The following is a 25,406-nucleotide window of genomic DNA, read 5'->3' on the forward strand; positions in this document are numbered from 1 at the left end:
ATGCTAACAACTTGCTATTCATTCCAGAAACATGCTAACAACTTGCCAATCATGCTAGCAACATACTACCAACTTGCAAATCATGCTAGAAAAATGCTAGCAACTTGCTAATCATTCTAGAAACACGTTAACAACTTTCCAATAATGCTAGTAACATGTTAGCAACTTGTTAATCATGCTAGCAACATGCTAGTAACATGCTAATCCTGCTAGAAACATGCTAGTGACTGCAAGTCATGTTATAAACATATTAGCAATATGCTAACTTGCTAATCATGCTAACAACTTGCTATTCATTCTACAAACATGCTAACAACTTGCCAATCATGCTAGCAACATACTACTAACTTGCTAATCATGTTATAAACATGGTAGAAACATGCTACCAATTTGCTAATCATTCTAGAAACATGCTAACAACTTACCAATCCTGCTGGAAACATGCTAGCAACATGCTAGTAACATGATAATCCTACTAGAAACATGCTAGCAACATGACAGTGACTTGCAAGTCATGTTAGAAACAGATTAACAACATGCTAATCATGCTAGAAATATTCTAGCTACTTGCTAATCATTCTAGAAACACGCTAACAACTTTCCAATAATGCTAGTAACATGTTAGCAACTTGTTAATCATGCTAGCAACATGCTAGTAACATGCTAATCCTGCTAGAAACATGCTAGTGACTGCAAGTCATGCTATAAACATATTAGCAACATGCTAACTTGCTAATCATGCTAACAACTTGCTATTCATTCTACAAACATGCTAACAACTTACCAATCATGCTGGAAACATGCTAGCAACATGCTAGTAACATGATAATCCTGCTAGAAACATGCTAGCAACATGACAGTGACTTGCAAGTCATGTTAGAAACAGATTAACAACATGCTAATAACTGGCTAATCATGCTAGAAACATCCTAGCAACATGCTAATCATGCTAGAAAAACGTTAGAAACAATAACTACATTCTAATCATGCTAGCAACATGCTAATCATCTAAAGTTTAAAACTTCAAGCTTTCACTGCTGCTTGTCTAGAAAATATATTTATATTTATCATTTATTAAAAAAAGTTTATTTTATCCTATATTTGAGTGGTGCAATTCATTTTTATTGTACTGAGTTATTAGCTAAACTACATGCAATGGCCAAACATTTTATGGACATAAAATAAAATAAAATAAAATAAAATAAAATAAAACAAAATAAAAGGCATGACTTATGACAGTTCAAAAGCAATCAGTAACTTTATTGATTTTTTTTCAGTAACAGAATGACAATTCAAGTGTGTAATTTCTGCAAAAATTAGTTGAATTGCAGAAATGAATGACTGTTTTCAAGCATATGGAAGCCCATGATGATGCATTGCTACTTCACTGACATGTTTTCTTAAGATCACAAAGGTTATCTAAAAAGAACAAGTTCTTTTATATTTTCCTTCATATTTAATGATATTTAATGATATTTAATGACCAATTTTCACAATCTGAACAACCCTGATGAACTAAATCAAGTTCCCCCGTATATTTTTTCTTATTGAATATCCTGTTTTACTCAGAAATACACCAGATTATGAATGTATAAAGTGTTTTAAGACCTCTAAAAGGGTTTAAACAGGCTGTGAATATAAGATCAAGAATAATACTGTATTTGTTCATGGCTGTTTTGTCTGGCTCACAGTAGGGAGGGACAGACAGACAGAGATGTGCATCACTGTTGCAGGGCAGGAAGGATCTTCCCCGCACACAGACCGAATCCCACTCTGTAACCACTGCCCTCACAATAACCTGCACAGAGAGAGACCACAACAGAGATCATATTTTCATCAACACACAGCTCTCGATCTTCATTAAACACTCACACGCAGAATATAAAAGCTCACCTGAGATAGTGACCTCGTCCCCGTCCTTCAGGAAGGTCCTTGTCTCTCCATTGCCGAGGTCAATAGTCTTGGATCCCCGCCATGAGAGCTCAAGCATTGAGCCGAAACTCTCAGGGTCCTTCATGCACACAAATAGAGAGTCAGTACTGTATAATACAAAGCAAGGCAAGTTTATATTTATACAGCACATTTCATACACAATGATAATTCAAAGTGCTTTACATAAAAGGAATTAAAATAAACATAAAAAATAATCACAACAATAAATAAATTTTTTTAAAAAAATAATAAAAAAATTGATTTAAAAATAATTAAAATAGTTAAGACATTTCAGATACACCTCTATGCTCTGTTAGTAAGGTTTTTTTTTTTAGGTAAATATGAGAAACATTTAACATATTTCGTAATAATTTTTCAGGTAAATATGAGAAACATTTAACAATTTATTGTATTATTTACTCAATTTAACTGAATGAAATTATATAAAAATGTAAATATGTCTTCAAACTTTTAACATTTTTCGTAATAATTATTTTTACTTTTTTATTATTAATTATTGCTAAAAAGAAATAATGCTAATTATTGTATTATTTACTCAGTTTAACTGTCTGAAATTATATAAAAATGTAAATATGTCTTTAAAAATGTTATGTATTTCGTAATAATTATTTTAACTTTTTTAATAGTAATTAAAATTAATAATGTTAATTAATATATTATTTACTCAATTTAATTGACTAAAATTATATTAAAATGTAAATATGTCTTTAGACATTTAACATATTTCATAATTAGTTTTATTATTTTATCAGTAATTATCACTAAAATGAATAATGCTAATTAATGTATTATTTACTCAATTTAAGTGAATGAAATGATATAAAAATTTAAATGTCTTCAAATATTTAACATATTTTGTAATAATTTATTTTTAAATTTAAAATGAAATAAAAAGGCTTCCAGTGTATTTACCTAAATAGTTTTTTAAAAATATTATTAATAATAGTTGAGTTGAAGTTAATTATTATATTATTTACTGAAATTAACAGATTGAAATAATATTAAAATATAAATGAGTATTTACCTAAATTAATTACTTGAATTTTTATAATAATAATTAAAATTTTAATAAGAAAATCTAGAAATAAATAAACAAATAAACATGTGACTATTTACTTAAATTACATTTTAAAAGCATTAACAATTCTAATAATATATATTTTTTAAAATCATTATTAATAATAATAAGAATTAAATGTAATATATTAAAAGTTATTCATTGAAATAATATATAAAAAATAAATGTGGGTTCCAGTGTATTTACCTAAATGTATTTTTTTACCTATTATTAAAAATTATAGTTAAATGGAATAATTAACACTTTCATATATATATATATATATATATATATATATATATATATATATATATATACATATATATTATATAACATGTTTAAAACCTATTTCACTCCTCAGACCTTGATCTTAATCACAAGTTTTCTTTTTTGAGTGAACTATTTCTTCAATATATTCTATAAATCACTGACACGCTCTCGCACACACGTACCGGTCCACTGATGGTGCCTGATGCCAGCAGGTCTCCCGGTCTGACGTTGCAGCCGTTGACTGTGTGGTGTGCCAGCTGCTGTTTCATGGACCAGTACATGTACTGAGAAGACACACAACACGTTACACGCACCTGCTGTCCATCACTAAAAGAGAAAATGGCTTTCTCTGCATGTGACGATACAGAACGGGTGGAAACAGAATGGGTTTCTCCCAGAACAGATAACATAAGGAGCCCAAAATAGAGACACTGAGAATGAATAGCTTTGTTTATTTGCTCTGCACAGTCTGTGTTGTTTTAGTGCCTGATTCACTAATGGAATTATGCAAATGAGATAATGGCGTGAAGTTGCAAATCTAAACTTGCACGGGGCAATTTAAGACAAGGCACATATAAACAAGAGTGTGCATTTATGCACAGAAAAAGACACAAAACAATTCCAGTGGGGTTTAAAATAATCTCAATGGTGTTCAAAGGGTAATCACAAAATATTTTTACATTTTTATTTGACCCAACTTGCCGGTACTTTGTTTCTTCTTCTTGCATATCATGATGTTTTACTGTCTCATGCAATTCCTCATGCAATCCATATCTGGTTCATGCTGGAGTTTTTCCAGGGAAACTCATGTATAATCAAATAGGTACAGTAAGAGTTGTCAGTATGAGTAACTTCTAAAACAGCAATGTGCCAATGCAAAACAAATGCAAAACTATGTCTTACCTTAAAATTGGACTTGCAAATGGTGGTGGCCTCTCTCATCCCCTCACCTGGACATAAACGAGAAGAAAACAAGATTGAGCACTGTAATGTACAGCATATGCACAATGACAGGCAGATACTGACACACACCTTTCACAGAGACGAAGAGGTTGATGTTGAACGTGTAGGGGTCATTGTGACGCAAGTATGGAAGAGGAACAGGATCCTGAAAAAATTTAAATAACATTAGAAAAGCATTGCAAAACAATAAGTGCACGTCTCAGCCAAAACTTGAAAATAAAGTCTTATAAAGGATATATAGAGGAAGAAACTCATTATTAGCATCAAGGTTTGTCTGGTCTAGATAGCTGCTGGTAGATGCTGGAGCTACATACAGGTGCATCTCAATAAATTAGAATGTCGTGGAAAACTTCATTTATTTCAGTAATTCAAGTCAAACTGTGAAACTCACGTATTAAATAAATTCAATGCACACAGACTGAAGTAGTTTAAGTCTTTGGTTCTTTTAATTGTGATGATTTTGGCTCACATTTAACAAAAACCCACCAATTCACTATCTCAACAAATTAGAATATGGTGACATGCCAATCAGCTAATCATCACCTGCAAGCACCTTCAAAATGGTCTCTCAGTCTGGTTCACTAGGCTTCACAATCATGGGGAAGACTGCTGATCTGACAGTTGTCCAGAAGACAATAATTGACACCCTTCACAAGGAGGGTAAGCCACAAACATTCATTGCCAAAGAAGTTGGCTCTTCACAGAGTGCTGTATCCAAGCATGTTAACAGAAAGTTGAGTGGAAGGAAAAAGTGTGGAAGAAGTGTGCCTTTAATGGACAGGACTGTAGAGGGTGACGGGAAAGTCCTGGGCAGAGAGAGAGAGGGGAGCGGGATCGGCAAAGGACCTCGAGACGGGAATCAAACTCGGGTCGCCGCAAGCACGTGCGCTATATGTCGATGCGCTAACCACAAGGCTATTGGTGCCGAAAAACAATGTAAAAATTTAATAAAAAATAAATAATTTAAAAATAATCCAGGTAAACCTTCTGAAATAGTTCTGATAATTCGCTGTGAACCCACTATTTCCTAAGAATGTGTCGATTAATGTACAGTAGACTGTCATTGCTCTAATTACTTTGTTTAATAATAAAGAATGTAATTTAGACATATTTTAGTTTACAAACTGTGTTGTTTCATCAGTTAGTCACATTAGCACTTGTTTAACGTATCCACCCTTATTGTTTAAGTGTTTACAATTAAGCAGCTAAACTTTAGTTCTTGGCACGATTCGCTTGCGTAAGTGTTAAACAAAATGTTTTTATGTTATTATTTTAAGACCGGATTGGAGCACTACATTATTGTCTTATGTAAAGGTGCAAGCTTAGGGTTGCTAGGTTTTCACAAAAAAACCCACCCAATTGCTACTCAAAACTAGCGCTATCACATTTCGAAGGGGGGTCTCCTGTTAAAAATCACATTCCACGGTCTCGAAATCATTGACAAATAACTGTATAAATGTATATTCTGAGAAAATTAGAATGTTTTCTGACCACAGATGCATTTAAACCTGTTGTAGGACTCCAACACAAGACTTTTAACTAGGGCTGTCAATGATTAATCGCGATTAATCGCATACAAAATAAAAGTTTAAGTTTGCCTAATATATGTGTGTGTACTGTGTGCAATTATTATGTATATATAAATACACACAAATTAATGTGTATATATATGAGAAATATGTTATTAATATACAAAATGATTTAATTTATATATAATATAAATTATATAAAAATTATAATAAATACATATGCTTGTAAATATTTCTTAAATATATACATGAATGTGTTTGTATTTATATATACATAATAATTATACACAGTACACACACATATATTAGGCAAACTCAAACTTTTATTTTGTATGCGATTAATCACGATTAATCGTTGACAGCCCTACTTTTAACACAATGTAACTTTAGAGACACTTTAAGATTCCATTTTTTGCCAGTTGCACAGCAAGTATTACAGTCATATTTGCTGTTAAAGAAATCCAAAACGTCCTGAAAATAAAATAACTATATTAGCATTGAAGCCCATTTTTGGGCAGCAAACCACCAATTGAGAATCGCTGATCAAACAAATTAATGCGTAAAAGAGAATAAAGATGTGTTATTGCCTCATTCGCTCACAGTGGCCGGCTGCTGTGGAGAAATAGGAAAGCAGTAACTCAAAGAACGGCCTTTAGCACGTCTCATTTCCCGCTTATATGCAAAGTCTGCACTCTGCCGTCTGTGATGATGAAGTGTCCGTTCCACAGAGCTGTAACAGGACTGTAAAGTTGAATAAATTCGTACTCTGACCATCATTTTTAAAGATAATGGGTCTGCAATGGCCATTCCTGAGGTGCTAATCGGATACTTTGTCCAAAGCATATGTAGGCAGCGTTTTAAAGGCACCAAAGAGCTTCTACCAAAGGTAGGTGTGATTATGATGCCTTCTAAAGACACCCATCTGTTCTGCATGGAGAAGGCTATTTGTGTGAAACATGAAGCTGCTGCTGTAGACAGATCCAAATCATTTACTTACAAGGTTTCATTTCAGTACTGAAGCTGCCTACATAAGTAGAAAGCAGGTTTTGGAAAAAGGAGCCATAAATATTGATTGTATAGTACGCTACTGTTGAAAAGTTTGGAGTTGGTAAGATTTTTTTATGTTTTTGAAATGTTCACCAAGGCTGCATTTATGTGATTAAAAATACAGCAAAAAAACAGCTGTTTTCTATTTCAATATATTTTAAAATGCAATTTATTATGCTGAATTTTCAGCATCATTAGTCTTCAATGTCACATGATCCTTCAGAAATCATTTTAATATGCTGATTTGAGACTCAAAAAACAACATTTTTATCAGTGTTGAAAACAGCTTAGCTGCTTCATATCTTTATAGAAACTATAGAATTTTTTTGCAACTATTTAAATGTTTTTACTGTTACTTTTGATAAAAGTGTTATTTTCAATAAAAGTATTATTTTATTTACACAATACAAGTATTATTTTAAACATACCCAAATAGTAGTGTGTCAAATTTTAGATGCCCTAGTAAGTTAAAAAATATTTTCATGTTACACCCTATATTATACATCTGTACTAGCTTGAAAAATGTCATTTTAATTATAATTTTAAAATGGCTAAAACTTAGCCAAAATAAAGTCTTCTCAGAAAGCATACTGAGGCTGAAAGGCATTATATACAGTAATGTAGTACATGAGTAGGATCTTAAAATAAATGGGAAGCTATAAAATATCCAATATAAGCTGATACTGATAAACAGAAAAAAGCAGATGCTGATGTATAGTGCATGCAGTTATTTTTACCAGATTTTTAGAATGCAGTAACAAATGACTGTGGGTCATTCTGTGTCAACTCAACCAGAGGTCCACGGCTCAAATTTTTGATTTTGCTAATATTTTTTCTGAAGAAAGATAGATATCTATAGTGATGAAAGCCAAAATATTAAATGTCATGGAAGAATATTTACTGAGTAATCCATTGTTTTGTTAGAGGGGGTCAAAATGGCAATTTTCATCTGAGTTTCAGATCCAAATTACAAGGGCTAACAATGACTTCAGAAAGATGGCAGCATCATAATGTTATTTTTACACAGAGATTGGTAGTTCTGATAGTAAAATCTGTTGACTTCAGCAATCTTTGTTACATTATGTGTCAATGGTGACCACCTTTTAGATGTTAGATCTTAACAAACTTTCCTTTTGGCATCTTCATTTTTAAGGCCCTGCATGGTTCGGTTCCAGAGATATTGGAATTTCAATATGGCTCCAGGGGTAAATTGTTAAATTGTACGCATTTTCAGTGGTCAAAAACCAAACGTGCAAAAATATTAGACTTCTTCAGTTATTTTTACCACATTTTTAGAATGCAGTAGCAAATGACTGTGGGTCATTCGGTGTCAACTCAACCAGAGGTCCACTGCTCAAATTTTTGATTTTGCTAATATTTTTACTGAAGAAAGACAGACATGTATAGTGATGAAAGCCAAAATATTAAATCTCATGAATGAATATTTACTGAGTAATCCACTATTGTAGAGGGGGGTCAAAATGGCAGTTTTCACCTGAAATTCAGAGCCAAATTACAAGGGGGTAACAATGACTTCGGAAAGATGGCAGCATCATAATGTTATTTTTACACAGAGATTGGTAGCTGTATTAGTAAAATCTGCTGACTTCAGCAATTTTTGTTACATTACGTGTCAATGGTGAACATTAAAAAATGAGGAAGTAGTACTTTTCAAGGTTTTACTCCAAAGTTTGCATGACTGTAACTCAAGAAGCATTTTTAAGGCCCTACAAGGTTCAGTTCCAGAGATATTGGAATTTCAATATGGCTCCAGGGGTAAATCATTGTACATATTTGTACATAATTGTACATATTTTCAGTGGTCAAAAACCAAATGTGGGTCAGTTTGCAAAAATATGAGACTTCTTTTCTTTTAAAGAGGAATGTCTTAAAAACAAATAATAAAAAACAAACTAGAGATGTATCTCATTTCCTTCTGTCAAGAGAACTGCATGGAACATACCATTCTGAGTGCTATAATATTATTTTTTTTTCCAAAGTTTGCGTGGCTGTAACTCAAGAAGTATTAAAGATTTTGCAATATAATTAGAAATTAGATTCTAGCTCTTAATGAACTTTTCTTCTGGAATCTTAATTTTCAAGGTCCTATATTATTCAGTCCCAAAGACATGGGCTTCTCAATGAGGCTTCATGTCCAGATTGTTGAATGTTACCCATTTTCAGTGGTCGAAAACCAAATGTTGGTCACTTTATACACAGCTGATACTTATTTTATTTACAGAACAATGTCTGAAGAAAAAATAATGTTAAAATTAGAATTGTGTCTTGTTTCCCTCTATTCCCTCACTCTTTTAGATTCTAGTTCTTAATGAATTTATTTTATTTTTAATTTTTTTTGGAATCTTAATTTTCATTGTTCAGTCCCAGAGATATAGGGATCTCAATGAGGCTGAAAAAGTGCACTTTCCCCATTTTTGAATGGTCACCATTGGGACATAATGTAATGCATCTTTCTTCAGAAAAAATAATAGCAAAATCAAAAATTTGAGCCGGGGAAGTTTCTGAAATTTGGTTGATTTTACATGGAATAACACCTGTGTGAATATACAGTCATGTGAAGTAGTTAGGACAACATATTGAATTCCATGGTTTTCCATATCAGGATATCATTTAAAAAACTGGTTCTTGGCTGGTCTTAAAATTTCAGAAATAAAACCTCAGATGAATAACAACACATGACAACTTGCACTGTCATTATTTACTGAACAAAAATAAAGCCAAAATGGAAAAGCAAAGTTAGGACACCCTTACTGTTAACATTGGAATTAAGAGGGTAAATAACAGTCAAGCACTGCTAATCAAATACCTTTAATTAACTGATCATCAGCAAGTCTGAGCGCCTCTATAAAAGCATAAGCTTTGGTGGTTTGCTGGTCTGGAGTCTTCAGGTGTGTGTTAACACAATGCCAAGGAGGTAAGACATCAGCATTCATCTTAGAGAAGCAATTGTTGCTGCCATCAATCTGAGAGGAGTAATACGGCCATTTCCAAACAATTTGAAGTTTATTCACAAGTGGAAGACATTTAAAACAAACACCTCTCCTTCCAGGAGTGGACGTCCCAGATAATTCACCCCAAGATCAGACCGTGTAAAGCTCAGAGAAATGGCAGACAACCCAAGAACTACACCTCAGACTCTACAGGCCTCAGTTAACATGTTAAATGATAAAGTTCATGACAATACCATAAGAAAAATATGGGACAAAAATGGCATGTTTGGAAGGCTTGGCAGAAGAAAGCCTCTTCTATCTAAAAAAAAAAAAAAAAAAAACATCGCAGCACAGTTTAGTTCTGCAAAGTTGCATCTGAACAAAACACAAGTCTTCTAGAATAATGTCCTTTGAACAGACGAGACTGAAGTGGAGATGTTTGGCCATAATGCACAGCGCCAAGTTTAGTGAACACCTAAAGAGCATATCAGCACAAACCCCTCATACCAAAAGACAAGCATGCTGGAGGAGGGCTGATCATTTTGGGCTTGTTTTGTTGCCACAGGACCTGGGCACCTCACAGTCATTGAGTTAGCCATGAACTCTGTATATCAAAGTATTCTTGAGTCAAATGCGAGGGCATCTGTCCGACATCTAAAGTTGGGTCAAAATTGGGTCATGCAACAGGACAATGATCCCATGCACACCAGCAAATCTACAACAGAATGGCTGAAAAGAAAAGAAACAAGGTGTTGCAGTAGCCCAGTCAAAGTCCAGAGCTCATCCTGACTCAAATACTGTGGTGAGAGCTGTGCATAAGCAAATGCCCACAAACCTCAATAAACTGGAGCAACGTTGAGAAGAAAAGTGGTCCAAATTCCTCCAGAATGATGTGAGAGACTGATAAAGTCACACAGAAAATGAATGCTTCAAGTTGCTGCTAAAAGTGGATCTACAGGCAATTGACTCATAGGATGTCCTAACTTTGTCACACATGGCCTTTCCCTCTTGGCTGTATTTTTCTTAAACAAATAATGACACTGTGTGATATGTCATATTAAGACCTGCCAAGGACCACATAAATTTTTATTATGTCCTGATACAGAAAACCATGAAATTCAATAAGATGTCCTAACTTTTTCACATGACTGTACAGTGTCATCCCATTCCCAAAATATTCACACTCTTACACTGAGAATATTTTACCTGGACCGGATTGGGCTCGACAAAGGGCATCAGTGCTTCCATAGGAACGACCCAGGGCGAGATGGTAGTCCCAAAATTCTTGCCCAAGAACGGGCCTAATGGAACATATTCCCAAGCCTGGATATCCCGAGCTGCAACGTAAAAAAGAAAAGACACTGTATAATAAGTAACTTATACATGTCATGTACTGGCACTGTGGCAGTGAGTTTAGCAGGGCTCAAACTCTCCACAAAAACTTACTTTAAAACCTTCACCCTGCTGAAAACAGTTTAAATGCATGAGTCTTGAACCACTAGATGCATTTACAATCCCTTTAAACTTTATCTCCTCTGCTGCTTGCCTGAATCTGGGACAGGATGGATCATTGCCTGTGCTATTTCTTCTTCTCTGACTCAATTCAATTAGTTCCTTCAAATTAAATGTGCAGTTGTTCATTGCACAGATCACTACTCAGGCACAAACAGGCTGTGTTCCAAATCCCAGTGAGCTCCCTTGATGTCTACATAGACAGCTGCCTTCTAAGATGGAACTTCAACACAATATTCTAATACTTCAATAAGCATAAACATAAATAACAAACACGGATCCTGGCCAAATTAACATTAAACATTAAAAAAAATCTAAGAGTTTTACTAATGCATTTTGGTAATTAATTAATTTTATTTTCAATATATTATATAATTAATTATTTTTTAATATATTAACATATCACACGTGCAATCCTGCCTTAAGAGTTTGACTAAAAGAAGGTATCTTTGAACATTTTGGATCAGTCTGTATGGTGGCAGTGTGCATGATCCCTTAAAATGCTGATTATGTAGTTCACTTGGTTTTGCCACAGTGAGTAATTATCTTTGTGATAAACTCTCCAAGATTTGATTCAAGTAGGGAATAATTTGCTGCTGCATGAATTCCCACACTTCACCATAGTACATTACAGCGCAATATAATTCGATTTTCCCAACCAAAATTTGCTGGCAAAATAAGTCCTATAAAGCCTTTATCCAGACAAATAAATCCGGTCACATTAATGTCGAGATTATTGAATTTGAAACCTCAAGCTTTCATAAAGTCTGCAGCCTCACAGCATTGATATTCTTTACCCGTCTTATTTCTTTATCTATTCATTGTGTTTCAAATCTACTCATATATCTAGAAATCCCATCCAGACAGATGCGTCAGAGTATTTCTCGCAGCCTTACGCAGAACAGATGCCAAAAAAAACGTCAGTTCACACCGTCAAGACGTCATCGTTCTGCATAACCTGTTCGAAATAGCACAAGATATTCTGGAGCTGTACTCATATAACATACAAATATCTACCCTCTGCATAATTCTGACAGGCTCTCGCTAGAAGACATGCAGCATTTTTGAAGAATGTGAGAACTGGGACTCGATTCTGGTGAGGAAGAAACTTTGGAGGAGAAAAGAAAGGTTTTCTAAAGAAATGCAAGGAAGAAAACACTGAATGTAAAGTAAAATCTAGAGGGAAGGCATTCCCTCTAAAGGCATTCTGGAGACAGTTATTGTTTTTTTTTCTGTTCACATAAGATTTAAAAAAAAAAAGACAGTTATTGTTATTGAAACAAAAACACAAATGCATGTATAAAATAATGGCAAATATAAAATGGATAAAAAGTACAAAAGTAAATATATACACAAAAATACTGGGCAAAATAGTACATTTTTAAATTGCAACTACACAGTTTTTAAATTACAGCTACTTTTTTTAAGCCAAATTTTTACTTGCAACTTAGCAAGACAGTAATGCATGTGCAAAATAATGGCAAATATACAATTTATAAAAAAATAAATAAAATATATATAAAAAATAAATAAACATGCACAAATATTGGGAAAAATAGTAGACTTTTTAATTGTAAGTAGCCATTTTAATTGCAAATTATCAATGCAATATTTATCTTACTTTTCTTAGTTTTGCAACAGATCAGAGCAATAATATAATCCATGTGCAAAACAATGGCAATTATAAAATAAATAAGTACAAAAGTAAATATATAGAGAAAGAACTTCAGCAAAAAAGTCAATTTTTAAATTGCACATAGATATTTTTAATTTACAGCCATTTTTAAGTGTAATTTTTAAAAAAACCTAATGCATTTTGATATTAAACAAACATTTATATACTATATAATATTTCTATCAATTTGTTAGTCATGCATGGAGTGCTATGTAGTTCGCTAAGTTTTGCAACAGACGAGTGCAAGACAGTAATGCATGTGCAAAATATAAACTATATAAAAAGTAAATGAATGCACAAATATTGGGCAAAATAGTAAATTTTAAAATTGCAATTAGTCATTTTTTAATCGCAGCTTACAGATGCATATTAATATTAAACAAATCACATTTTTAATATATAATAATTTAATTGTTTTCATAATTAATTTTTTTTTTTAAGTTTTCAAATTTTTCCAACAGAGCATACAGTAATGCATATGCAAAATAATGGCAAAAATAAAATACAAAAAGTATTTCAAATTCCAATTTTTATCATTAAAACGTACAGATGTATTTTACACAAAATCATTTTTGAAGAAAATATTTCTCTCAATTTGCATTTTCAAAGTTTTGCAGCAGAGCACAGCAATACAGTAATGGGTGCTTTTATGTTAAAAATAAATAAATAAAGGCACAAAAAAGCACTTAAAATCCTTAAAATTGACAGTTTTGGTTTCCAAACATCTCTTGAATTTTTATGCTTTCATATTGAAGTCTTCCAGTATTTCACTGCACAAATTAAATTTTTCGATCAGCACAAACCATTACAAATCAAAATGCTTCTGTTTTACTCATTCTGCTATGAAACGCAGGAAACTGAACAGCTAAGCAGATGCTGTGTATATGGACATAGTTTGGCATGCACACTTCACCAAGCGTCACCCCTGCCTCCTTGCTCTAAAAGTGTTTCTCATTTCCCAAGTCTGCTCAGTGGCTCATAAAAATGCAATGTGTTTAGTGTGCTCAAGACAGAGCCATTGTAGGTTTAGGAAGAGACAGACGAATAATAAAAAGAATTAACGGCGGTTGTTGCTCAGAAATGCCTGACCGGGAAATGATGCTAAATCACGACACGTCAGACACAGAGCACCAGGCTTCTCTGAATAGCTAAAGAAACCTTGGAAGATATGATTAAGATTCTCTCAAGTGAAACTGAGTTGTGGCACGATTTGTAAACTGAGATTTAACATAATATTTAACTGTGTTTGATCGTAGATGACAAGACAAATGAAATGAAAGAATTCTGAGATTTTTGTGGCAAAATAGTGGTGTAAAATAAAGTGCACTTGAAATGTGAAGTACTTAATATGATTCAATGACATGTAAACAGTGAAATGCATGATACATGATAATATTATTATATTGAATTCAACCATTCTTCTTCCCCTCTCAAATCTCATTTACTGTTTTTACACTTGTTGTGTTGCAATATATAGCTTATATATGCTTATATATCATCTTAGAAATTGATTTGGGATAATATGCATTGCAGAAACTGGTTCTCACCACTCCAGTCGTTCATAAGCACCATGCCGAAGATGTGCTCGTGAGCCTTCTCCACTGGGATGGGCTCTCCAAGCTTATTCCCTTTTCCCACAAAAAACGCCTGTAAGACAAATATTATATTAAGTATGTAATATCAGTATATCGCATCCTAAATGTATATGTTTAGAAGAGTATTGCACCATATTAAGAGACACGCATCTGCATAAGCAAACAGAATGCTAGTGCAAGTATTATTAAATCTCTATGGCACCTTGCCTAATAACATTATTATCCAAGAAGCATATAAAAGCAGGAGTAAATAACAGAGAGCCTCGCACCACTCATAAGTTCATTACATTAAACCTAAATGGGTTTTCAAGATGCTTTTACAGTTGCAGAGACAAAGTGACACAAATAAATTACATTAATACATTTTGATTATTTCAAAGCCACTGTAGACTATATTTTCAAGGAGGAAAACGTGACAGTAAAAATAACAAAGCTGATTTTGCATCTAAAAGCATATTTTTTAATTGTTTTTATTACTGCATCTGAATTAAAATTATTACATTTAGTAAATTTAATAAATTTAGTATCTATTTTACCTTAAGTTTTACTGAAATTGTTTTATCTATTTGAAGAAAAGAATCACTCTTTTATTTATTAAATATTTAGTAAATAATTATTACAAAAATCTTAAATATTTAGTGAAGAAGTTTATTAGAAGTTCTATCAGATTTTTAAAAAGTATTATATAAAAGGATTTAATACATTTTAATTAATTAAAACATCGTGAATCTACAGCTTTCACTACAATGGCTGTTTGGTTTAAAATTGTAGCTCATATGTTTTAATTTTTTTTAAGTTTTCAAAATTTTTCAACAGAGCAAACAGTAATTCAGACCATACAGTAATTCATGTGCAAAATAATGGCAAATATAAAATGCAAAAATACAAAAGAAAAAAACCAAAATGGTACATTTTTAAACTGCAACTAGCAATTTTTAAATTCCAGTTTTTATAATTAAAATGTATGTCATTTACATAACATTTTGTTATGTAAATTGTCCATTTATGTCAAAAATAAATTAATAAATAGGCATAAAAAAGCACTTAAAATCCTTAAAATGGACAGTTTTGGTTTCCAAACATCTCTTGAATTTTTATGCTTTCATACTGAAGTCTTCCAATATTTCACTGCACAAATTAAATTTTTCGATTGGCACAAACCATTACAAATCAAAATGTTGCAGAGAGAAAGTGACACAAATAAACTACATTAATACATTTTGATTATTTAAAAGCCACTGTAGACTATATTTTCAAGAGGAAAAAGTGACAGTAAAAATAACAAAGCTGATTTGATGCATCTAAAAACATATTTTTTATTGTTTTATTATTGCATATGAATTAAAATTACTATATTTAGTATTTATTTAGTAAATGTAGTATATATTTTACCTGGAGTTTTACTGATTTAATGAAATTGTTTTAATCAGTTTAAGTGTTTAATACAAAATTATAGTTCATCTATTTGAAGAAAAGAATTACCCTTTTATTAATTAAATATTTAGTAAGTAATTATTACAAAAATATTAAATATTTAGTGAGGAAGTTTATTTTAACTAAAGTTCTTTCAGATTTAAAAAAGTATTATATAAAAGGATTTAATACATTTAATTAATCAAAACATTGTGAATCTAAAGCATTTACTACAATGGCTGTCTGGTTTAAAATTATAGCTCATATGTTTGAATAAAATAATTATATATATCTTAAATATCAACTGCAAAATATTGAGATTTATTGTTTAGCTCCATCCCAAATCATATAAACAGCAACAGTATAATACAGGATTACTGCAAGCAGAAAGTGACAAATTGCAATTTTGGAAACATTTCAACTGAAAGTACATTTCTTGTAAAGAGATTCTCCTGAGATTATGTGTCTTGTTTATGGCAACAATAGGGAAGGATTTGGATCTGTAAGTCTGTATTTCCTTACATCATCGCTGCAAAAGACTGAATCAGCAACTCACAATAACATGCTCAAATAATAAACTAATCAACTATATCGCACAACACATTAACTCACCATCTCTAACTCTATGTCCAGCTGTTTGCTTGGTCCAAAGATGGGCGGCTGAGCTAAAAAAGAAATTTAGTTATGAAGCAAACACATATTTATAGGCGTTTTGATGGATTTCTCAGCCGAGTTCATTACAGGCTGAATTTGCATAGTATTTATAGTCCCCACTTAAACACGTGTCAGATCAGTTCTCAAGTGAGGCTGTAATAATGAACAGTGCAGATCTGCTGACCAATGAAAGCAATCATTTAACTTATGGGAAAATATCATAACGGCCCCATCATTCCAAGCCACATGAAGGTTTTTCATGCAACATAATGCCATTAATCAGCCTGTCGTTGCTATGATGTCTGTGATGCAAACGCAAATATTGTTTTTTGTTAATGTGCTGACTGTGCCATATGTTAATGCACTGTGCCAAATGATAATATCTTAGTGCACTGCAATGTGCACTTAAATAAAATGTTAGACTTTTTTTAAAATGTATAAATATAAATATATATTTATACACATATACAGTATATAAACATATATTTATACTTCAAAATAATAAGTCTGTTATTATGATTATTTTTTTTTTTTTTTTTTTTTTTGTGAAAGTTTTAATGGCAATTAAAAGAATAGAAACAAATGCTGAAAATTTACTCTCCCTCAGTCCATCCAAGATGCAAATTAGTTTCTTTATCAGATTTGGATAAATTTAGCTTTACATCACTGATAATGTAATTTAGCATTACATTACACCAGTGGATCCTCTGCAGTGAATGGGTGCCGTCAGAATGAAAGCAGTCACAATAATCTTCACAATAATCCACAAGTAGTCCAAACCACTCCAGTCCATCAATTAACATTCTGTGACGTGAAAAGCTGCATGTTTGTAAGAAAGAAATCCATTATTGAGGCATCTTAACTTCACACTTCTGGCCAAAACACGAGTCCACAATCTATAATAACACTTCTTCCAGTGAAAAAGAGTACTTTTTCACCTCAAAACCTCCTATAAATTTGTTTTTGCTTGATCTGTGCATATTTCTCTCCTGATTCAGATGATTTTTTTTCACTGTTGAAAGCAAGATTATAAATAGATGACTCATATTTTAGCAGAAAAAAATGGTTTGAAGTTAAAAACTCTTAGTGATCTTAGTGATGGATTTGTTTCTTAGTAATGCACATCATTTCCTTTCACAAGATGTTAACTAAAGGACTGGAGTGGTGTGGATTACTTGTGGATTATTGTGATGTTTTTATCATCTGTTTGGACTTTCATTCTGACGGCACCCATTCAACGCAGAGGATCCATTGGTGAGCAAATGATGTAATGCTACATTTCTACAAATCTGCTCTGATGAAGAAACAAACACTTCCAGCTAATTTTCATACTTTACAGTTTATTTTTATACATTTTACATTTACAGCTAAAGAACTTCTTGTGTTGATGAGCCTGTGGTTTATCCACCACCTTGTGTTTACCTGCATCTGGTCTCATCTGGCCTTGAGGTCTTCTGATTGGTGTTCCAGAGACGATCACAGATGAAGCTCTCCCATGATACCCCACTGGCAGTCTCAGCCTACAGGACAGGATAATAAGTCATTCCCTTTATCACAACACATCTTAACTTTCTATGTGTGCTTGACATTGGGATCTTTTTACATTCTTTAACAGATCCAAAAATTACATTTCTGTCCTAATTTACTCCTCCTCGTGTTGTTCCAGTCCAAATCTGTATGACTTTGTTTATTCTTTGTGAACATAAGAGAAGATATTAAAGGAGAAGTTCACTTTACAGATAATGTACTCACCCCCTTGCCATCCAAGATATTCATGGCTTTCTTTCTTCAGTCGTAAAGAAATTATGTTTTTTGAGGAAAACATTTCAGGATTTCTCTCTATAGTGGACTTCTATGGTGCCTGTGAGTTTGAACGTCCAAAATGCAGTTTAAATGCAGCTTCATAGGGCTCTAAACGATCCCAGCCGAGGAAGAAGGGTCTTATCTAGCAAAACGATTGGCTATTCTAAAAAAAAAACCTGACAATTTCTATACGTTTTAACCTCAAATGCTTGTCTTGTCTAGCTGCGGGTAAACTAGCTGTAGGTCAAAAAACTGTATAAAAAAAACAGTCCACGAGTGTTTGACATTAAAAAGTATATCAAATGTATTATTTTTATGAAAATAACCAAATCATTACGCTAGATAAGACCCTTCTTTCTCAGCTGGGATCGTTTACAATCGCATTTGGGATCGTTTAAAGCCGCACTTAAACTGCATTTTGGAAATGTTTTCTCTCAAAAAACATAATTTCTTTATGACTGAAGAAAGAAAGACATGAACATCTTGGATGACAAGTGGGTGAGTACATTATATGTGAATCTTTGTTTTGGAAGTGACCTTCTCCTTTAAGAGGAACAGTGGACCACAAATAATGGCTTTGATGGAAAAACACTGAAATGTTGTTCGATTTTTTCCACTTTCAAATTTAGAGAAACAGAGAAACTACTGTATAAACATTTCAGCCTAGAAAAATGCTTGAATTTAGGACTGTCACTAACAATTATTTTGGTAACTGAGTAATCTGTCGATTATTCTGATTCTAATTCTAATTCATTTTTTGTAGTAATAAAAATAGACCTAAGTGAACTCCAGCCTTTAAAATAACTTAAAATACATAAATAATAGCAATGAGGCCATAATATTTAGTTCAGGTATTAAAAGCAAGTAATCATATGGTTTTAGTGAACAAAGCTGTTAAACTACATAATGTATTTTAAACAATAGAGCTAATGGGCACAACACATTATAACAAATGACTGCAGAGGGCACTAACGGTCTGACGATGGTTTTTACACTTTACAGCAACATTTTAATTAAAATGTCCACTTAATCTTTAATATTTGGCCATTTCTTAAAGATAGAAAGGCTACAGCCACTGTAATGTTTGTGTTTGCGTTGGTTTATAAATGATTTACCTTACAAATCTGATGAAGCGGCACACGTTGCGTTCCCAGATGAATGTTATAATAAACCAATACTCACAACAATATGCAGAGATGGAGTTTGAGACGCTCCACATATATGTAAATGATAACAGTTTGCGTAGCGTTAATTTAACAGAATTTAACTGTGAATGGAGCCATTCTGAGACACATGTACGTAACATCTACGCATGTGAATAATTAAAGCGCATATATTAAACCTGCATTGCATATATTTGTTTTATTAAACAGCAGCGTTTGGTAATTCTTAATAGCATTATGCTTTGTTATGATTTTTAATTGGGTTTAATAATTGGAATGAGTCACTTCCGGTATTTTGCTGAATACTCGACATGGACAAAATGCAGTGGAGGATTTTTTTTTTTTTTTAAATCAAATACTCGAATCGAGGAGTCGTTGCAGCCCTACTTAAATTTATAACGTTTTATGCATACTCATTACAAATGATCATATACGGTTTTAGGAGTAATTTAATGTCCATTTCACTGTATTAGATACGCATAATTACTTTATTCTCTTTTTCAACTGAAGCCTTTCAGTTCAGGTGAAACTCTTTGTTTAAAAATAGAGCAAAAATTCTCCTCAAAAATTCTCCTTGTTACTCATAGAAAAAATAACAGCATGCAGGTTTGGAGCAGCATGAGAGTGAGTAAATATTGACAAAATTTACACTTCTGGGTGACCTACTTTAACATTTCACTTCAAATCCTACTCCAGAAATCACCCCGATCACAAAAGCCCAGCTCAGGCCTGCGGCTTCAAGCCCAATGTAAATCAAGTATAGATTTTCTTCCAGACTAATTCTCATTCTTTCCCGAAGAAGTGACACGCTTTTGGAAAGGCCCGCTGACAGATTGACTGAGCCGAAGGGAACTTCAGGTAGACGAGCTGCTGAAATTAAATTTCAAAAAACTTCCCTCTTCATTTCCACACGAGTCCTTGTTCTGTCTCCGGGCGAATGACTCCCTCTCTGGGCCTTGTAAGTGAAAATGTGACAAGAAATACAGTTCTGTTTTGGAGGGAAGAGTTATTGCTAAAAGACGTTTTTCACAGCGAGCTGGAAAACACGCAGGTGCATTATTTAGCCTGACAGGCGTACACTGGGAAAGAATAAAGCGAGTGTTTATGGGAATAACTTACAGGAATTTCGCTGGATCTTTAAAACTCGTACGTATATGGTTGCTAACTCAAAAGATGACTGAAATATAAAGTCAGCAGGAAGCAGTGATGGTGTGACTCGGCTGCACGCTTGCTTCGGATGTTAGTATTTAAGAGGCTGGGGATTATTAATAGGCTGTCACGTACCAGTTGGGCATCAAGGCATTTTCTTTTCCACGGAACATTATTCCAACGTTGGTGGCATGATCTCTCGATGAGTAAAAGTCTGTGTAGTCGCCTGTTACGGAGAAGGAAGAATAAAAGATGATGGGAAAAAACAGGAGAGTCAATGAGGAGTAAACACACGCAGTGACAGGTGTGAAAAATCATAATTTGTCTTAACCCTCTGCTCGGGTTTATTCTGTATCGGGGTCTGTCATAATTCAGTTCACTACATTAAAGAAATATCTCAAGCAGAAATGAAAGTTCTGCCATCAATAACTAATCTTCTTGCTTTGTGTGAGAAAATGAATTATACATTTATGACTGAAACTTTCATTTATTTTAGTTATTCACTGATATCCACCACCTCCGCTGTTGCTCTTAAAACTTAGTTTTCAGTTTTTAATTGGCCATGTGACATTTCATATCTAATGACATTTGATATAAATTATGCAAAATCTGATGCAGTGTTCCTAAAAGTGATTTCAGAGCCCCAGTGGAGAGTAAGATGATTTTTTTTTTTTACGGAAGAAAGAAAGTAATGCAGTGGAATAACAGCTGGAATGACATTACAAAAATACATTATTTACAAAAAAGTTATAAACTACCTGTCAAAAGTTTGGAATAATTTTAATGTTTTTGAATGAAGCCTCTAATGCTCCCCAAGGCTGGATTTATTTGATTAAAATACAATGAAAATAGTAAAATTATGAAATATTATTAGAATTTAAAATAACTGTTTTCTATGTAAATATAGCAGAAAATATTGATAATAATCAGAATCATTATTAATCATTTAGCATCAATAATAACTAATACTAACTGAGCAGCAAAGCAGCATATTAGAATGATTTCTGAAGGATCATGTGTCACTGAAGACTGAGTAATGATGCTGAAAATTCAGCTTTGCATCACAGGAATAAATTACATTTTAAAATACATTCGAAAAGAAAGCATTTATTTTAAATTGTAATAATATTTGTGTTTCACTGTATTTTTGGTAAGCATAAGAGTCTTTCAAAACCAAGAAAAAAAATCTTAATTATTCAAATTTTTGAGCGGCCAGTGTATGAGTACATTTTAATTTTGGGATCACTGTAACTATACTATAAAAACCACACTTCACAAAAGTTGTCAGCTTTTCCAAATCCACAAAATTGTTTACAGCAGAAACACTCCTTCAAAAATCATATGTTGGGACTCTTCTTGTATCTACAACTATCTGTTCTTATTTATTAATCAAGTGTGCTCATAATACAAGTATATGCAAGGAAGACCAATCATGAATTCAGTATTCAAATAATATGATGACATCATTATCAATTACATTCTGATTCTGATCTACATTGTCACAATGTAAATCAATGGGAGTTTTAATTTAATCTTACATTCTAACAAGAATATTAAGCATAAATAAGTATGACATTTACAATAAATAAATAAACATTTATAAATAAAAAATAAATGCTAAACTAACTGTGGGGTAATTTGCAGACAAAAATAAGGTTTTAATAAAAGTTGGCAGTCTATGCAGCAGAAACATGCTTTTTTCTACAACTTTTTTGTTTTTTTGTTTTTTTACAGCGGTGCCACCCAACTAGAAAAAAAGGCTGCAGTGAAAAAACATAGGAAAACATCAACACCCATAATGCACAAAAAACATAAGGCTGTAATCTTACATGGCAGGAGAGAGGATTTCTGAATGGCTTTGACAGCTGTAGCTAGTGAACAGTGCACTCTAGTGATCGCTATAGAACAGGACCACGATTTCTGCCTCTACAAGACAGTTTTAGTGACACTAGTCAAATTCATACTGACTACACTGACTGGTTTAAAGTCAACATCCAAGTGTTGGTTATGTATTATTTATCAATGCATGTTCTTCCACAAAAAAAGAAAAAGAAAGTTTGTCTTATAATCTTTAGTCAAAATTTAATAGCTTATGTTTAAACTCTTCACCACAAGGATTAATTCTGGTATGTCACACAACTTTTCATAACACAGCAAAATCCTTATAGATAAAAGTCCTGCCTAACATTTTTTCTATATGAATGTCCTGTTTTATTCTGTTTTATATCAGATAATATAAGATAATATGCTGAAGTGCATACAGAAATATGGTCCTATGCAGTGTTGGGGGTAACCATTACAAGTAATGCGAGTTACGTAATATTATTCCTTTTTCCAAGCAACTAGTAAAGTAATGCGTTACTTTTTAATTGACAAGAAAATATCTGAGTTACTTTTTACAAATAAGTAACGCCAGTTACTTTTCCCCCCCATTTACTGATTAAAAGCTCTCCTGTCCCCATGTTGAGAGAAATCGGGAGCAAGATGTTAGTTCTAAAATAAATGTGAACATGCATTAATTCATCTCACTCACAAAAAACTGATTCAGTATTCCTCAAAATGAATAAAAAATGTGAAATTCAACTCAATCCTTTATGCATGTAATCCCATTTTATTAACCGATGTCTTTGCTGCCGACCTTCGATGATCCAATTCAACCATACTAATAAGCAAAAATTACTCAAGATAATCTAACATTTGTTTTCCTTTTTTTTTTTATTGCTGAAGAGTTGACCTTTTTTTCTTCTGCGGTCTACTGTACAGATGTGAATTTAGTTTTCTCAAAGCCTGAGACTTTTAGTGTGAAAAGGGTTTTACATTTGCCAAAAACAGAATTTTTTATACTAAAAACAAGCAAGCCCTGCCCAGATTTAAAAAAGTAACGCAAAAGTAAAGTAACGCATTACTTTCCATAAAAAGTAACTAATTAGTTCCTTTTTTTTAGGGAGTAACTTAATACTGTAATGCATTACTTTTAAAAGCAACTTTCCCCAACACTGGTCCTATGGTATGAAAATAAGGAGTTTAAGGCCATGTGTTTAACCGTCACACTCACCAATCTCAGCTGGAAGATGCATCACTGCAGAACTTTGCTGAACAAACGCCCTGGAAATCACAAATCACACATACACAAGATGCTATAATGAACTTTTCTACAGTGTCCTGATTTAAATACATACCATTAATAAATTAATATCTAATAAATAAAATAATAAATGACAAATAAATAAAAACGACAAATAAAAAAATGATAAATGCATAATATTATTTAAATGCTGCATAATGTGTAGTGTTCCACATACAGGCAGTATAATGTGCATACTTAGTAATATGCATTAATAAGTACACTAACGAACTGAAATATCCATAATGTGGGAGGGACATTTACCGGCTTCTTAAACTGACGTCATCACGTAGCGTGGACTCATTTGCAGCCAGAAGCATCTGGAGGAACTTTCTCGCTTCCCTCCAAGCATCATAACCCAGAGCCATAAAAGCATTGAGTGTGGGCTTTGATGAAGACAAAAAAGTATAAGGATGCAGAAGAATCCATCATATTTAATACAAAAATACAGTGATACATACCTGTTCAAAAACATCCTGGTGGGGCCCTAGAGCCGGTCCATTGAAAAGATGCTTGATTACACTAAGATCCAAAATTTGATCTCCAATGGCAATGCCAATTCTGTGCCTGGGCTGTTTTATCCAAATAAATAAGTTAGAAAAGATCTTTGCATGAATTTCAATGGTTTATTGACACAAAAACTCCAGCATGTTTATAGATGCTCTAAAAGAATTTTAAATGGTCAGTGGCCAAAATTATATTGACCACATTAAAACTTTAAATGATTTTGCAACACTGTAAATGCTGACAATCATGCCAATAAAGCTTTGTTGACAGTAAAGGTTTACTTTAGATTCTAACCTTTGAAACCTTGTGTCCACACAGAATTGCAGTGGAAGTAATACAATTCTGAGTTACATCATTTATTAATTTTATAAAGCTAAACATGCTCTCATTACACAACAAGACTTTAGTAATTCAGTTCAACCAGACATACTGTCATTCCCAGGAATTAATAAATCGTGTACTCACGTTATCCGGCGTGGAAAACACTCCATAAGGCAAGTTGTGATAAGAAAAGTCACTTTTCTCCTCTACTTTTACGAAAGACATTTTAAAGTTGCAGTCGTACTCTGAAATAGTTCTCAGAGTAAACAGCAGCGCGAGTAACCTCTTCCAGATGTGCACTTGAGACATATGAAAGTTACCGCCTCACGTGTCGAAGCGGCGAGCCAATCAGAGACGCCCCCTTCTATCCTCCCTACGTCAAGTACACTTCGTCTACTCGACGTGACTCAGCAGAAAAGTACTACACAGAACGTTACCACAACGTTAGGGTATGGTTCCCATTAGTTTAACTATTTCCTAATGTTCTAGGAACGTTTTTATGTGATAACCTAATAAAAACATTGCCTAACGAGAGTCTTTAGACAGTCAAAGTTGAATACACATTTATTAAAAATTCCTAACATTACTCTTAGGTTTACAATTTAAAGCCAGGGCTAATTAGTGTGAAAATCACACAGATGAGGTATGTGAATAATCATTTACAGTACCTGCAGGGCAAGAATTGTATTACAAAATGTATCATATTTCAAAAGTTTCTGC

The 25,406-nt window shown here is 33.0% G+C and overlaps 1 protein-coding gene across 1 annotated transcript; it reads right to left on the reverse strand.

The window, feature by feature from the left end:
* Window positions 1-1,239: 1,239 nt before the first annotated feature.
* Window positions 1,240-25,009, reverse strand: fah (fumarylacetoacetate hydrolase (fumarylacetoacetase)). The gene is made up of 14 exons (XM_051114420.1): window positions 24,831-25,009; window positions 24,320-24,430; window positions 24,123-24,244; window positions 23,790-23,839; window positions 20,870-20,960; window positions 18,042-18,139; window positions 16,578-16,630; window positions 14,505-14,604; window positions 10,977-11,107; window positions 4,313-4,388; window positions 4,184-4,230; window positions 3,463-3,564; window positions 1,894-2,011; window positions 1,240-1,798 (listed from the first exon to the last, which is right to left on the reverse strand). The coding sequence occupies exons 1-14, from the start codon at window positions 24,993-24,995 to the stop codon at window positions 1,722-1,724; spliced, it is 1,341 nt and encodes a 446-aa protein (XP_050970377.1). The 5' UTR covers window positions 24,996-25,009; the 3' UTR covers window positions 1,240-1,721.
* Between the last annotated feature and the right edge of the window lie 397 nt (window positions 25,010-25,406).

Source organism: Labeo rohita, chromosome 7 (genome assembly GCF_022985175.1).
Source record: "Labeo rohita strain BAU-BD-2019 chromosome 7, IGBB_LRoh.1.0, whole genome shotgun sequence".
NCBI lineage: Eukaryota > Metazoa > Chordata > Actinopteri > Cypriniformes > Cyprinidae > Labeo > Labeo rohita.

What these genes read in the sequence shown, in the direction of transcription:
- fah (XM_051114420.1), bottom strand. Translation starts at nt 24,995, where the DNA reads ATGTCTCAAGTGCACATCTGGAAGAGGTTACTCGCGCTGCTGTTTACT. An exon ending in TGTTTTCCACGCCGGATAAC is followed by an intron (nt 24,431 to 24,830) that starts GTGAGTACACGA and finishes TGGATAAAACAG; the next exon opens with CCCAGGCACAGAATTGGCAT. An exon ending in AATGCCTTGATGCCCAACTG is followed by an intron (nt 18,140 to 20,869) that starts GTACGTGACAGC and finishes CCTGTCCTGTAG; the next exon opens with GCTGAGACTGCCAGTGGGGT.